At 35.0% G+C, this 12,988-nt stretch overlaps 2 protein-coding genes across 2 annotated transcripts; one reads left to right on the forward strand and one right to left on the reverse strand.

The window, feature by feature from the left end:
• Positions 1 to 3,279: 3,279 nt before the first annotated feature.
• On the forward strand, positions 3,280 to 5,340 carry LOC106325723 (protein XRI1-like; the record flags this gene model as incomplete). The annotated part of the gene is given in 8 exon segments (XM_013763779.1): positions 3,280 to 3,524; positions 3,653 to 3,703; positions 4,060 to 4,130; positions 4,205 to 4,342; positions 4,412 to 4,551; positions 4,657 to 4,814; positions 4,905 to 4,945; positions 5,018 to 5,340. Coding segments are annotated over 7 exon segments (891 nt in total), but the record flags the coding sequence as incomplete, so codon positions are not given.
• A 2,076-nt stretch (positions 5,341 to 7,416) lies between these two features.
• On the reverse strand, positions 7,417 to 9,191 carry LOC106322819 (60S ribosomal protein L13a-4). Its single transcript, XM_013760960.1, has 4 exons — positions 8,886 to 9,191; positions 8,069 to 8,185; positions 7,896 to 7,983; positions 7,417 to 7,708 (listed from the first exon to the last, which is right to left on the reverse strand). The coding sequence occupies exons 1-4, from the start codon at positions 9,155 to 9,157 to the stop codon at positions 7,565 to 7,567; spliced, it is 621 nt and encodes a 206-aa protein (XP_013616414.1). The 5' UTR covers positions 9,158 to 9,191; the 3' UTR covers positions 7,417 to 7,564.
• Positions 9,192 to 12,988: the final 3,797 nt, after the last annotated feature.

The following is a 12,988-nucleotide window of genomic DNA, read 5'->3' on the forward strand; positions in this document are numbered from 1 at the left end:
TATGCACCATTTTTCTATCCGAGATTCCTTTATCTTATGGAATACTTGGTCTATCTTGTAAGACTCTATAGCAACTTGATTATGTCTCTTCTAAAACATTCATTTGGTGCTAAGCTAGTTAGTCATTTCTCGGGTCAGTGTCTGGCATTTCGATTAGCTTCTCAATTAGCTAGCTTTATATAATCTTTCTTTGGACGTCTTAAATTATAATCTCTAGTCCGAGGATCTTTGCCAAGACAATGATGGTTAAAACCATTTCGTACTTTTAACATTTTTTATCCAGCTTATAATCTTTCTCCTTATGATGTTGGATAGATGGATTTGGTCATGCAACCCGTACCTGGCCACTATTTGATCACCCATGTTTTGGCTCTCGGTCCTTTTAATTTTGTGGAGAAAGTCCTATTCTTATATATTCCCAATCCTCTTCTGAGGTTCCATCTTAGACGGCACATATATGTATGTGGTGGTTTATTCAAAATCTCTTAAGATGGTGTATGTCTGGTTTTACGACCCGTATCAAATGTCGAGATCCCTCTTAGTCAATAGACATGCCGGCCACTCCTTGAGTTATATTGGACACGGTTCCCTTGGATTCATCCTGATCTATATTAGTTTTATTTGTATCAGGATATCTCATCTCACTGCTCCTCTTTAGTACCTTGTCATTCTCAATCACCGTTAGGCAAGAGATCAGGTCATTGTAAGTGGTAGAACCTCTTTCTATGTAGATATGTTTTGACAACAAATCTTCCGGATGGAATGTGGAGTATGTCTTGAATAGACAACCATTATCTGTTACCTCTTTTCCACATAATCTCAGTTGGTACACGATTCTGGTCAAAGCAAAATGGTACTCGGCCACAGACCTAAAGTCTTGGTATCTGAGACTCATCCAATCGTGTCTGACCTTTGGTAATAACACAATAGTGTATCTGGACTTTAATTCTGTCCAAAGGTCACGAGGATTCTCAATATGTAGATACTGATTTCTCAGTTCTTTAGTGAGATGATGACGCATTATTGTAATGGCTCTTAACTTTTCACTTTCAATTTCATCATTTCCTTCAATGATACATTTCCTGAGTCCTCTAGACTTCAGGGCAATTGAAGTGTTCATTTCTCATTCTTGATAATTATCTCCAGAGTGATTTAGAATGGCATAATCCATGGGTTCAAATCTCGGCATCTGAAATCATAAATCAATTCATGATTTAGAATTCTTGCAACCAATTTAAATAATCAGTGCATATGATTTCATAAGTCTATTTATGATGCTTAAGCCACACGGTTTTGCAATGTGATGCTTAGGCCATACAGCCATATTAGTGATACAACGATCTTAAGGATCGGATCATGATGCAATCCGGTTTATATAACCATCCGGATACTAGGCCACACGGTCACTTTGATATTCACTAAGCCACACGGCTTTTAATCAATCAAGGGCACAAGGCCGCAAGTGTGGCCAATGCATTAGGCTACACGGCCATATACAAAACGAGATCTAGATGCATTCAATCCTATTTCTTAGTTGTATATCTATTAGGTTTTAGAATTAAATAATCTAGCAACCTAACTCTCATTCAATATGTAAATTCTTTAAATCAATCTTTCAAGCTTTAAGTAATGAGAGATTTAAGGTTTCAATGCCTTTAGAAATATCAATCAAGATTAAGGGTTTCAAGGCCATTAGGAATTTTAAAATTCGAGATTAGAGTTTTAGTTTAAACAAGATTCAGATTCAAGTTTTAAAACAATCCTAATCATAGCTCTAGGCGATCAATCAAATACTCAAGTTTCAAATCAAAATTAAAAACCGATTTTCCAAAATTAGGGTTTTAGGAGATTTCGAAAACTTTGATCTTTGATCAAGGGGGTTTGATTTGAGATTCAAAAACCTTTAAGGTTCTGATTTTAATTGATCAATGGATCAATCCTGTTTTTAGGTTTTAGATCGAACTTATAGAGCTTCGATTTACTCATAGAGGATTGATCTATTTAACCCATGGTTTTTAGTTTTAGAGATTATCTTTTAGGGTTTCAATCTTTACAAAACAACCAGGTTCGATTCATGTTCTCAGAATTAGGATTACCTTTGTTTTGCAGATTGTAGAAACCGGACCTCCAAAGATGAACGGATGAACCTCGGTCGTGAGCTGCGACGTGGACGCGAGCTGTCTTCTTCCTATCGGGTCTCGAGTCGAGACGGACGCTTGCAGTCGGGTCGCGAGATGAGGCTGAGATGGACGCGTGCAGTCGGGGTCGCGAGATGAGGCTGAGACGGACGTGTGTTCTTCTTATCGAGTTCGCGAGCTGGTTGATAGGGAACTCAAGCTGGTTGTGATGCGAACTGGACTAGCTCTGTTGTGAACAGGAAGCTGTGAATGTCTAGGATCAGGAACACTTAAGGGCTTTAGCTGATCGGGTGTTTGCAAGCTGGAACGCAAGCAAGAACAATTTAGGGTTCTTCGGGATTAGGGTTCCAAAAGATCAATACGGCGCCGCGTATTATTTCTACAAGTGAAGGCGCGTCTGAGATCGGATCGACGAACGATTTGCGCTGATGGATTCGTCTCGTCGAGAGCTTCAAGATGATATGTGGCTCATCGTCTGGTTCCTCAGGGTTAGAGAGATCGATCAATTTTAAGTTGCGCCTGTTTTAGGGTTTATGTGTGACGGATTTTAGGTTAGGTTTTGTCTCAGGGTTTTGGAGTCTATCGTGCTGATAATGTGTTGAAATAGAAGGTTTTGAGACTGAATATTTCTATTTTATTATTAATGAACAAAGAGGGTTCCTTATATAAGGATTACAATATAGAGATAAAAGGAAAGAGTACAAATCTTAATCAAACAGGAAATAGGAAAACTACTAAAACATAGAAAATGAAAACATCCTAAGTTCTAAGTCGGCTAGGTCATTGGCCGACTCTCTCTCCTTCTTGCGGCCGTGGCTGGGCTTGATGTGGCCAACGAATTTTCTCCTCTTGTCTTCTATGTATTGAACCGGTCTTGGTTAATGGTAATCCACTCCATGATTTATAACACTGATATAGTAGACATTATATAACGTCCACATAATATAAAATATAAAATTATATTTTCAATAATTTTAATTTTATCTCCCTTTCGTGTATTTAAAGTTGGGCAGAAAACTAACGTTACAGTTGGCAGAAAATAATGAAAAAGCGAATATCGAAATATACAAAAATAAACAAAGAGATGAAGTGATAATCGGGTTATAAATAAATACTCCGTTAGAACAATTAAGGAGAAAAATCGCGAGAAAAGAGGATGCACGACATCGAAACTACAAAGCGTGCTTCGCACTGAATGGTCTTTTTTTTTCTTACACAGGAAAAAAAAAAGCTCTCTCTCTCTCTCTCTCTCTCTCTCTCTCTCTCTCTCTCTCTCTCACTCTCATAAACAGAGAAGAAGAGAGGATATAAATATTGACCACTAGAGAAAGAAACTCGCCGCTTGGTAGCAGTAAGCTGTAAGCACATATCTCGAGCCGCACTAAGGTCAGTGGAAACAACTGCTCTTTTAAGTATATATATGCTCTCAGTCTTCCATACCAGTCGTGCGTGTTTTTATATATATTTTACAATGGTGTTTGATTTATACAATTCATTTTCTGAGCAACGGTTAGTTATTCTGCGTGGGCAGTGGAAGAAGATACGATGGACTACGGAGAAGATCGGTATATTCTCTTATCCTTCTCGACTTTTCTGCTTTTTAGGCTCTGGATTTTACTGAAAATCGTTATGATTTGATGGTCATTTCTTGCTCAGTGCTGGGTTTTTGGGTCTGATTAGTTTCTGAGTTTAGTGTTAGGATGGAATCATTGTCGGATTTACTCTAAAAATGTGATGAAAAAATATTATGTTGTTATGTTTTGACTGACGTTGAAGTTGGAATATTATGTTACTATTTGCATAGTTAATATGTTTGATCATTTGGGAACTTACAAGATATGCTTAAGACTCTTCAGTCTTCACAAAGCGCCTTAACATGTAAATGTACTATGGGTTTGATCATGTGATGTGATGTCTAAAGAATTTGCAGTAGCCCCTCATGGAATTGGCCAAGTCAGTACTGTAATAATCACCAGCCGCAGTCTAGTTTCTGTAAGTTCTTACATCACTTTTAAATCTTATAACATTTGTGATAAGCATATGACTAAATCGTTCTCTAACTCCAGCTGATGTGACGGAGTGCACGATGATTGAAGTCACATTAAACCAAGAAGATCACTCCTACATGTTCGAGGATGATGATGATGAATCCACCACCCCAGTGAAGGCCTGTAGCGAGTCCGGTTATCATCAGGTCACAACAGGTTGTTCTTTTTATCCCCATATATGCCAATTTCATAATGGTTTCTAAATCTAGTGAGTTTGTGCCTCAGATCAAACGATCATGAAGCCGGACGTCCCACGTGAGACACGTTCTGCTGTAAAGAGGCGTCGGATGTTACAGTTCGAAGACCAGCCTATGGAAACATCCCTTTTCAGAAGTGAAAGCCTCTCTTCAATCTTAAGATCAAGCGTGAGTCTACAAAATCTAAGCTGCATTTGATAGCTTAAGAAGTTGCATGAGATTCTAATACTATCTTTGATGCTCCTATTGATGTTCCTTCTATGAAATGTTCAGGCTAGAGAGGAAACATTTGATGAGCTTTTACTCGAAGGATCTCAGCTTATAGAGGATGCTTCTGCCTCAAGCTTTGAGGGCCTTGATGATCTGTATGCTGACGAGTGGTATGTTGACTGCTTAAATGATCCTGAGGCTCCAACCCTACCTGATGACTTGTATGTTTCAAGCTTTCTTTTTCTTTTTCATTTTAGTATATCCTATTTGCTTTCATTTAACTGATTACTATTGTTACTTTTCTCTCTCAGAAGCTTTGGTTCCCCTGATGATGTCCATGTAGATATTTCAGGTCAGCTGCTTTCTTTGTTTTAGTCTCTCTTCTTTAGCTTTTCTTGCTAAAGTCCTCTGTGTTTTGGTGCAGAGTATCTAAACCTCCCACCAGAAGCAGAAACCAGTGACGTTAAACGACCTGTGACTCGTTCTTCTCCAAATGTTATCTTCAAAGGTAGAAAATCTTTTTCAAGGCAAGCGTCTTCTGTCATCTATCCATTTTCATTCATCAAACCATGTGGGGTTCATGGTGACATGACTCTCAAGGACATAAACCAGAAAATTCTAACTCCACCAGCGAAACCAAAGGAAAACAAAGGAGAGACTCCGGTGATCCAAACCTCAGCGTTCTCTGGTAAACCTGTCGTTGGAAAGACTAAGATCCGCACAGAAGGTGGTAAAGGAAGCATCACGGTAATGACTAATGAGGACTAGAGGCTAAAGCTATAATAAGTTGAGTAGAAAGTATTTTTTATGCTTTTTAAACATTTTGCCTTATTCTCAGAGGCCCTTCAATATTTTTTTTTCGGGTATAGTTCCAGTCAATGGCCTTTAATCAAGTACAGCGGTTAATACTTATCAAGTATGAATCAATCATGTTCTTGTTTCATTTTGGTATATCTAGTAAGAAAGTGAAGTTAAGAATCTGTAGCCAATGCCATTGTGGCAGGATAACATTTCTTTTAATAAGAGTTTTGCAAACTCTATATTATAAGTTTTAAGGTGTTCTTCTCTAAAATCAAAATTTCAAATTTAATTTCAAAATTATTTGTAATTTACACTATGCTCTTTATTTATATTTGTCATAATAAATATAAATTCATAAAACTTTTATAGATAACTAATATTATACTAATATTAACTAATAAAATCTTACACTAAAATATAAAGGTATAAATAGAAATACATAATTAAATATTAAACTACAAGCAAAATACCATATTATTACATAAAATTATTTTCTTAATGCTTCATTTTCGGTTACGGTATCCTCTCCACTATCAAAATTAGTGTTTTCTTTCTTATATAATTTTTATCTACAAATTTACTCTCTGTTTTTTCTTTAGTTTTCAGTTTTTCTCTATCCTCTCCACTATAAAAAAAAACAAAACAACGGATCCTTTCATCTCTTTTAAATATCAATTTGATCTCGACCAGTTCCTTCATATCTACTTTCTTTTTCTGTACCAATTCGAAAATTTTAGTACTCTTTTCTTTTACTGATTAATCATTAAAAATTCATCATCAATAAGTTTTTTAGATTGATACGGTGGATTGTGGCAGTCGTGAAAAGATTGATACTAGTACCTGATGTTGGAGAGATTCAGAGGAGTGAGAAACTTTAAAGATTTTGTTGCAGGCATAATTTGCAGGTACTAATGGTGGTGTGTGTGTGATGATGAGTTCATATGAAACTTTTTGGCAAAAACAGAGTAAAAAATATAACATAAATATATGTATTGTTCAATTTTAAAAATATTTCAGTTTGCTGTAGACATGTTTGAGAAAGAAGTGATTTAGGTTTATTTAGACCTCTGCAACAAATACTGGATCTATGAAGAGTCTGGTCAAATGTTAACAGAATAAACTATTAAACTATGCATGGTTGATAGCATGCCTCTTGTGGAACATCGCGACAGTAAATGTAGCTTGGATCAAAGGATGAGGTTATTGTTTTTACCGAAGTGATTAGATTCAATTTGTTATTTCCACTGATCATGTCAATTCATCTGATTCTGATGCAATCAGGTCCCACTCTATAGTATGACAATCATTACTTAATTACTGGGGTCCATGGGGCGTAACTCTTATAGTATCATCCTCTTTACCGAGCTACCAGGTAATTACAACATGTTTTTTACATAATCCATGGGGCGCAAGTTTGGAACATGTTTTTTTGTTTCAAAACGTGGTAAGATATATCTTTTGATTACATCCTCATTGGTAGATTACTCTACATCATAGTTCTTTCGCGAAGCCAAAATGTTTACACAAACCCTTCTTTAGGCAGGCAATTTTTATGTTTGTTTGAATTACTTTATAAAGACAATCAACTACATAGAGACCTCAAGCCAAAATGTATGGTTCAAACTAAACTAAATTTGTAATTTTAATCTTAAAAATTCAACAAACTATCAAAAGAAGCAACTTAGGTTTATTTTGTTTAATTGTGTGTTTTTAAAAAGAAAATAAATTATGTAACTAGCTAAAAATACAATAAAAATAGTAAATTTATAGATTCATTAAATCCAACTTTATATTAAGTTAAATCAAGTATTTATAATTCTGTAAGAAATCATTGTCTAAAGTTAGTGGATCAAAGAAATTATTTTAAATATAGTTTGATGTATAATTTCTTATGTACTTTTTGAAAAATACTACAAATATGCAAGCAGTCTAATATTATGTGCCAATGTTCATATAATATTTTAAAATAATAAATTATTTTCATTGAATTTTATGATAAAAATAATTTTTGAAAAAGTAAACTGACCCGTGCGTTATACTAGTAGCAAATAAATTGGAATTCAAGAAAGAAAACATAAGGGCGAAATCTGATACAACACCTACGTAAAGGTAAAACAAAAGTATCATAGGTCCGCTCAAAACTTGCATAAGACAAACCCTACTGATGATCTCAGTACTTGACTGGTGCAAGAATCTCGAGCTGTGCTCCAAGCTTCTCTTCAGCGACCTTCTCGGCCTTGGCTCTAAGTTTGTTAAGTTGCTTCTTCCTCTCGTAAACCACTTGAGATCTCTCCTTCCTCTTTGCCTCCAGCTCCTATTATATTATTAGATCAAACGACGTTAATAACCAACGAAATCTCATAAGGTAGAGAGAGCTTTCCTTCTAACCAAAACGTATGCTTGCCTTATCTATTACATCTACGTAGGAACAAAACTAGACAAATTCTAGCAGAACTAACTATAGGAACATCAACAGAACACAAGCTGGTGAAAGCAATCACCTTGATGGTGTCATAGTGATTCCACCCAACTTCAGAAGAAAGACGACCCAACAGACAGTACTTGTGGCCAGCTTGCAGCCTCAGCACCCTGAAGTACAACAAAAAAAGATGATCATGATGACACAAAAGCATATGAAACCAGAAAAAGAAGAGAAGAGTGTAAAGGTACAAACTTGAGAGCATCAGGAATAACCATCCTCTTGACCTTGTCATATGGTGGAGGCACACCTTCAAAAACCTTCATGCGTGCAAGTGCAGCGGCTCCACGCTTTGTTTTGTGTGGAATCATACTGCAAAATCAAACCATACAGAAACAACCACTCAGCTAAAATCACTTCAAAACTTTGACTTGTAACAAATCCTACACTTCTAACATTCACTCAAGATCTATCATGAAATCTCACAGCTACAAACATTAACTGAACCCATACAGATATTTCTAACATTGAGAACATGACTATAAGCAACAAAAATGTAATACCTTCCTTGTTACGTTACACTATTAACACACACACACAGAAACATTCCCTCAACCCTAATCACTTAAAAACCAAAACTTTCATTGTAATAAACCAAAACATTCACTCAAGATCAATCACTTAAAACGATATAAGAGAGCTAGATAGATTCAGAAACATTCACTCAGCTCTAATCACTTAAAAAAAACAAAACTTTGACTGTAATAAACCAAAATATTCACTCAAGATCAATCGCTTAAACGATACAAGATTGCTAGATAGATTCAGAAACATTACACTGAGCTCTAATCACTTAAAAAAAAAACAAAACAAAACTTTGTCTGTAACAAACCAAAACATTCACTAAAGATCCAACATTTAAACGATACAAGAGCGCTAGATAGATTCAGACACATTTCATTCAGTTCTAATCACTTTAAAAAAACAAAATTCTGTCTGTAACAAACCAAAACATTCACTAAAGATCAAACATTTAAACGACACAAGAGAGAGCTAGATTGATTTCACGAACCCGCGAACAGTACGCCAGAAGATCTTGGAGGGAGCACGGAAGTGAATGGGCCCGTGCGAGGGCTTAGTGTTCATACGTTTGCGGAGGAACCTCATGTACTTCATTTTCTGACGCACGAGTCCACCGGAGAGGCAAATCTCCTCGCACCGCACGATGACAACCTTCTGGCCGTTGAGGAGCTCCTTGGCGACGATCGACGCCAGGCGACCAAGCATGTGGTGTCGCGCGTCGACGACCACGCGCTTCGAGCAGATACCTGACCCTGACACCATTTTTTCTGCTCTTCTTTGTGTGTTTGCGGCAGTGTGGTTCCCTCGCGAAATAAGTAGTTTTGACCTAGGGTTTTTGTGGGTATTTTGATAATGGGCCGAATATAGGCCCATTTGTAATTATACAGGTCCATAAAAAATATAATCAGACCCATATCACATGAAGCTGACCTCTCTGTCTACAAGTTTTCATATTCAAGATTCCATCAACTCATCTCCAAGATTGGAGTGACTATATAGAAACAAGATGATGTAAATATATTTTATTAAAACCTTACTTGTAATCTCCTATATATTGGGTCTGTTTTGTTTCACCATTTGTCATCCCCGTCCAGATGATTCATTTGTATAATCTATTCAGATGATCCATTCAGATTTTTGTGACTGTTTGTTTGTCCATCCAGAGAGTTCATCTAGATGAATCATCTAAATGGATCTTATGTTTGTTTCTTTATTTTCATTTCCATCCAAATGAGTTTAGTAAACAAATTACCAAAATACCCTTGTGTTGATTTAATAATATATTTGATATTAATTTTAACTATATTACATTTAATTATTTATTCTAATATATTTACACTATAATTATTTTAAAATTAACGGGTTTTTTGTGGTTTTGGCGGAAAAATAAGATTTTTTTATTTTAGCGGGAAAACACATTTTTCGGTTTTGGCGGAAAATAATTTTTTTTGGTTTTGGGGGGAAAGCGCGTTTTCACGTTTTTTTTGTTTTGGCGGGAAAATATGTTTTGCGGTTTTCGCAGGAAAACACGTTTTTACGGTTTCGCGGTTTTCGCGGGAAAATGAGATTTTCGGTTTTGGTGGGAAAATGAGATTTTCGATTTTGGCGGGAAAACGAGATTTTGCGATTTTAGTGGGAAACGGGCGGGAGAACGAAATTTTTCGATTTTGGCCAGAAAACGAGATTTTGCGATTTTGTTGGGAAAACACATTTTGTAGTTTTTGCGGGAAAATGAGATTTTCGGTTTTGCTAGGAAAACACGTTTTTTTTTGGCAGGTAAACAAAAAAATTCGGTTTTGGCGAGAAAAGAAGATTTTCATTTTGACGGGAAAACGCTTTTTGCGATTTTTGCGGGAAAACACGTTTTTGGGGTTTTGGCGTGAAAACGCGTTTTTGCAATTTTTGCGGGAAAATACCTTATGGCGGGAAAACACGTTTTTGCGATTTTGGCGGGAAAACATGTTTTTGTGTTTTGGCGGAAATTTGTGTTTTGGGTTTTCGGCGTGAAAACATGTTTTTTGTGATTTTGGCATGAAAACATGTTTTTGCGGTTTTTGCAATTTTGGTGGAAAAACACGTTTTTACAATTTTGGCGGGAAAATGCGTTTTTGGGGTTTTGGCGTGAAAAATTAGTTTTTAGATTTTTATGGGAAAACACATTTTTGTGGTTTTGTCAGTTTTCGTGTGTGACAAAATGATATTATGTTTAGATTTGTAATTTGTGAATTACATTAAGGGCATAATAGACATTATACTATTTTGAATGAACCATCTCCATTCAAATGATCCAAATTGGTTCAGCTGGATGGACTTTAAAATTAAGCCTAAATTTCTGAAAGTCATCCGGATGATCCATCTGAATGAGTTGCACTTTTATTGTCTAAACAAACAAAACTCTCATCTTCATCCAGATGGAACAAACGGGCCCATTGTGTAATGTTTTGTTCTAATAAATCATTTAATAATCATTAATCATATAGGAGTTTATGTCCCTTGTATTTCTTAGACCATGATTAATCCTAACTGGGGTTTTTAGTTTCGGCTAAGAGACGGTTCTTAGCTTTTCTTAGATTTTAACTAAGAAAAGTTAAGAACCGTCTATTAAATAAGAGATATAAAAAAATAATATATCAACCAATCACGGATCGCCACATGTCGTGGGAACCCGCAAATAGTGCAAGGATTCACTAAGAAATAATCCTTATTTAAAAATTTTAAGGATTGGATCTTTAGTTTTTGGTGGGGTCCACTAATTATTTAATTATTTTTTCTTTAAAGACTCTCATTTAAGGATTCCTATTGCCAATGCTCTAAGAACCGTCTCTTAGCCGAAAAGTGTAAAAAAAAACAAAAACAAAAAAATATCAACTCATGAGTTAAGAACCCCGGTTAAGAGACCGGGTTAATCATACCCTTAGCTATCTCAAATTGCTTGTCCTCATTTGAACAAATCGCCATATACCTCTTATCGGTGGCAACACATCCTTTGTCTTCGTAACTACTTCTAAGTTAAAGGCGGATTTCTTAGATGGGCTCTTCTAAATCTTGAAATAGTTAACAAACAATAGACTTAACGCCCATTCACTTTAAGGTTATAAGAGCATCATTAACTCGGGATTCTTAGGATATGATTCTTAGCGGAAGTTAAGAAACTGTTTCTTAAATTTTAACTAAAAAACCTAAAAACCGGTTCTTAAATAAGGATTTTAAGAACCGGTTCTTAACTTTTTTAGTTAAAAATTAAAAAACGGTTTCTTAACTTACGTTAAGAACCTCACTCTAAGAACCACAGGTTAATCATGGTCTAACCTCCACATAGTCGCGTGAGATCCTTATATTGCTTTACCTCCTATATATGTTGATTTTTTTATCCTATAAAACCACTGCCTCACAACTTCCAATATCTACTCTTTTGTTTTGGTCTTTTTGGCTAGATCTTTATCAGATTTTCGGTGGTCCTCCTGATCCCATAAATCAATGCCTCATAACTTCTAATATCTACTCTTTTGTTTTGGTCCTTTTACCAGATTTTTAAAGATTTCTGGTGGGTTTACTAGGGTTTTTATCCAATCTTTAAGGCATATTCGACGCTGAGCAAAATTTCCAGCTTATACACCGGTTTGTTATCTTGTACAGCGGTATGTACAAAGTCAGAAGATGCAATCGAGATTACTTCAGTTTTTCTTGCAAGCGAGAGTTGGATTTCGACATTACAACTAAATACCACTAAATTTCAGATATCCGACTTTGTCATGAATGCTTTACTGACGCATTTAAGATTTGTCTCGAATTCGCTGTCATGTGAATAAGTTCAATTTGGCATAATTTATTTTGTTATGATGTTTATGACCATTATCAAAGAGACAATTTCTTCTTATCCCTTATATATTAAAAGAGAAACATTGTAATAAATGCATTCACACTATAATATACATGTGGTAGCTTCACAATGATTTGATAATAAGTATGTTAACGCGTTCACACTATATTCATAAATGTGTTCACACTATGTACTTTGTGATTTTTTTAATATAAAACTCACATACATGGTTCCAATAAAACTCTGGATTTTTCGGTTCGAATAAAAATAGATAACGAATCAAAAGCCAAACTATATATATACTATTTTATTGTTTACGGATAAAGTTGAGCAAAATATTCATAAATTTTGATTCGATTTGTTATCCATTTTGATTTGAACCAAAAAATCTGGATATCCGTAACTCTACGAAACAAATCAAATACTAAAATACAAAATCCAAAAAATAAGCAAATCACAAATACCAATATTTATAAGAACAAATATCTAATTCGATATGTTATATGCATATATATACATATATGTAAAGAATTATATGTATACGTTATATATATTATACTTTATATCAGTTTTACAATATTTTTATGAATTAAATTTATTATATTATGTACTAGAATTAAAAAAGTTAAATGATGTTTTATTTTTGTAATAAAATGTTATTATTAAATTTTTCAATTATTTTTAAAATTTTATTTTATTTACGGATCAAATCAAATATTCTTTAAAATTCTAAAACATTTCGGATATCCGAGTCACCGAATATTCTAGGTGGC

Source organism: Brassica oleracea, chromosome C2 (assembly GCF_000695525.1).
Source record: "Brassica oleracea var. oleracea cultivar TO1000 chromosome C2, BOL, whole genome shotgun sequence".
NCBI classification, from domain to species: domain Eukaryota; kingdom Viridiplantae; phylum Streptophyta; class Magnoliopsida; order Brassicales; family Brassicaceae; genus Brassica; species Brassica oleracea.

What these genes read in the sequence shown, in the direction of transcription:
- LOC106322819 (XM_013760960.1), bottom strand. Translation starts at nt 9,157, where the DNA reads ATGGTGTCAGGGTCAGGTATCTGCTCGAAGCGCGTGGTCGTCGACGCG. An exon ending in TTCTGGCGTACTGTTCGCGG is followed by an intron (nt 8,186 to 8,885) that starts GTTCGTGAAATC and finishes TTGATTTTGCAG; the next exon opens with TATGATTCCACACAAAACAA. An exon ending in ATCACTATGACACCATCAAG is followed by an intron (nt 7,709 to 7,895) that starts GTGATTGCTTTC and finishes ATAATATAATAG; the next exon opens with GAGCTGGAGGCAAAGAGGAA.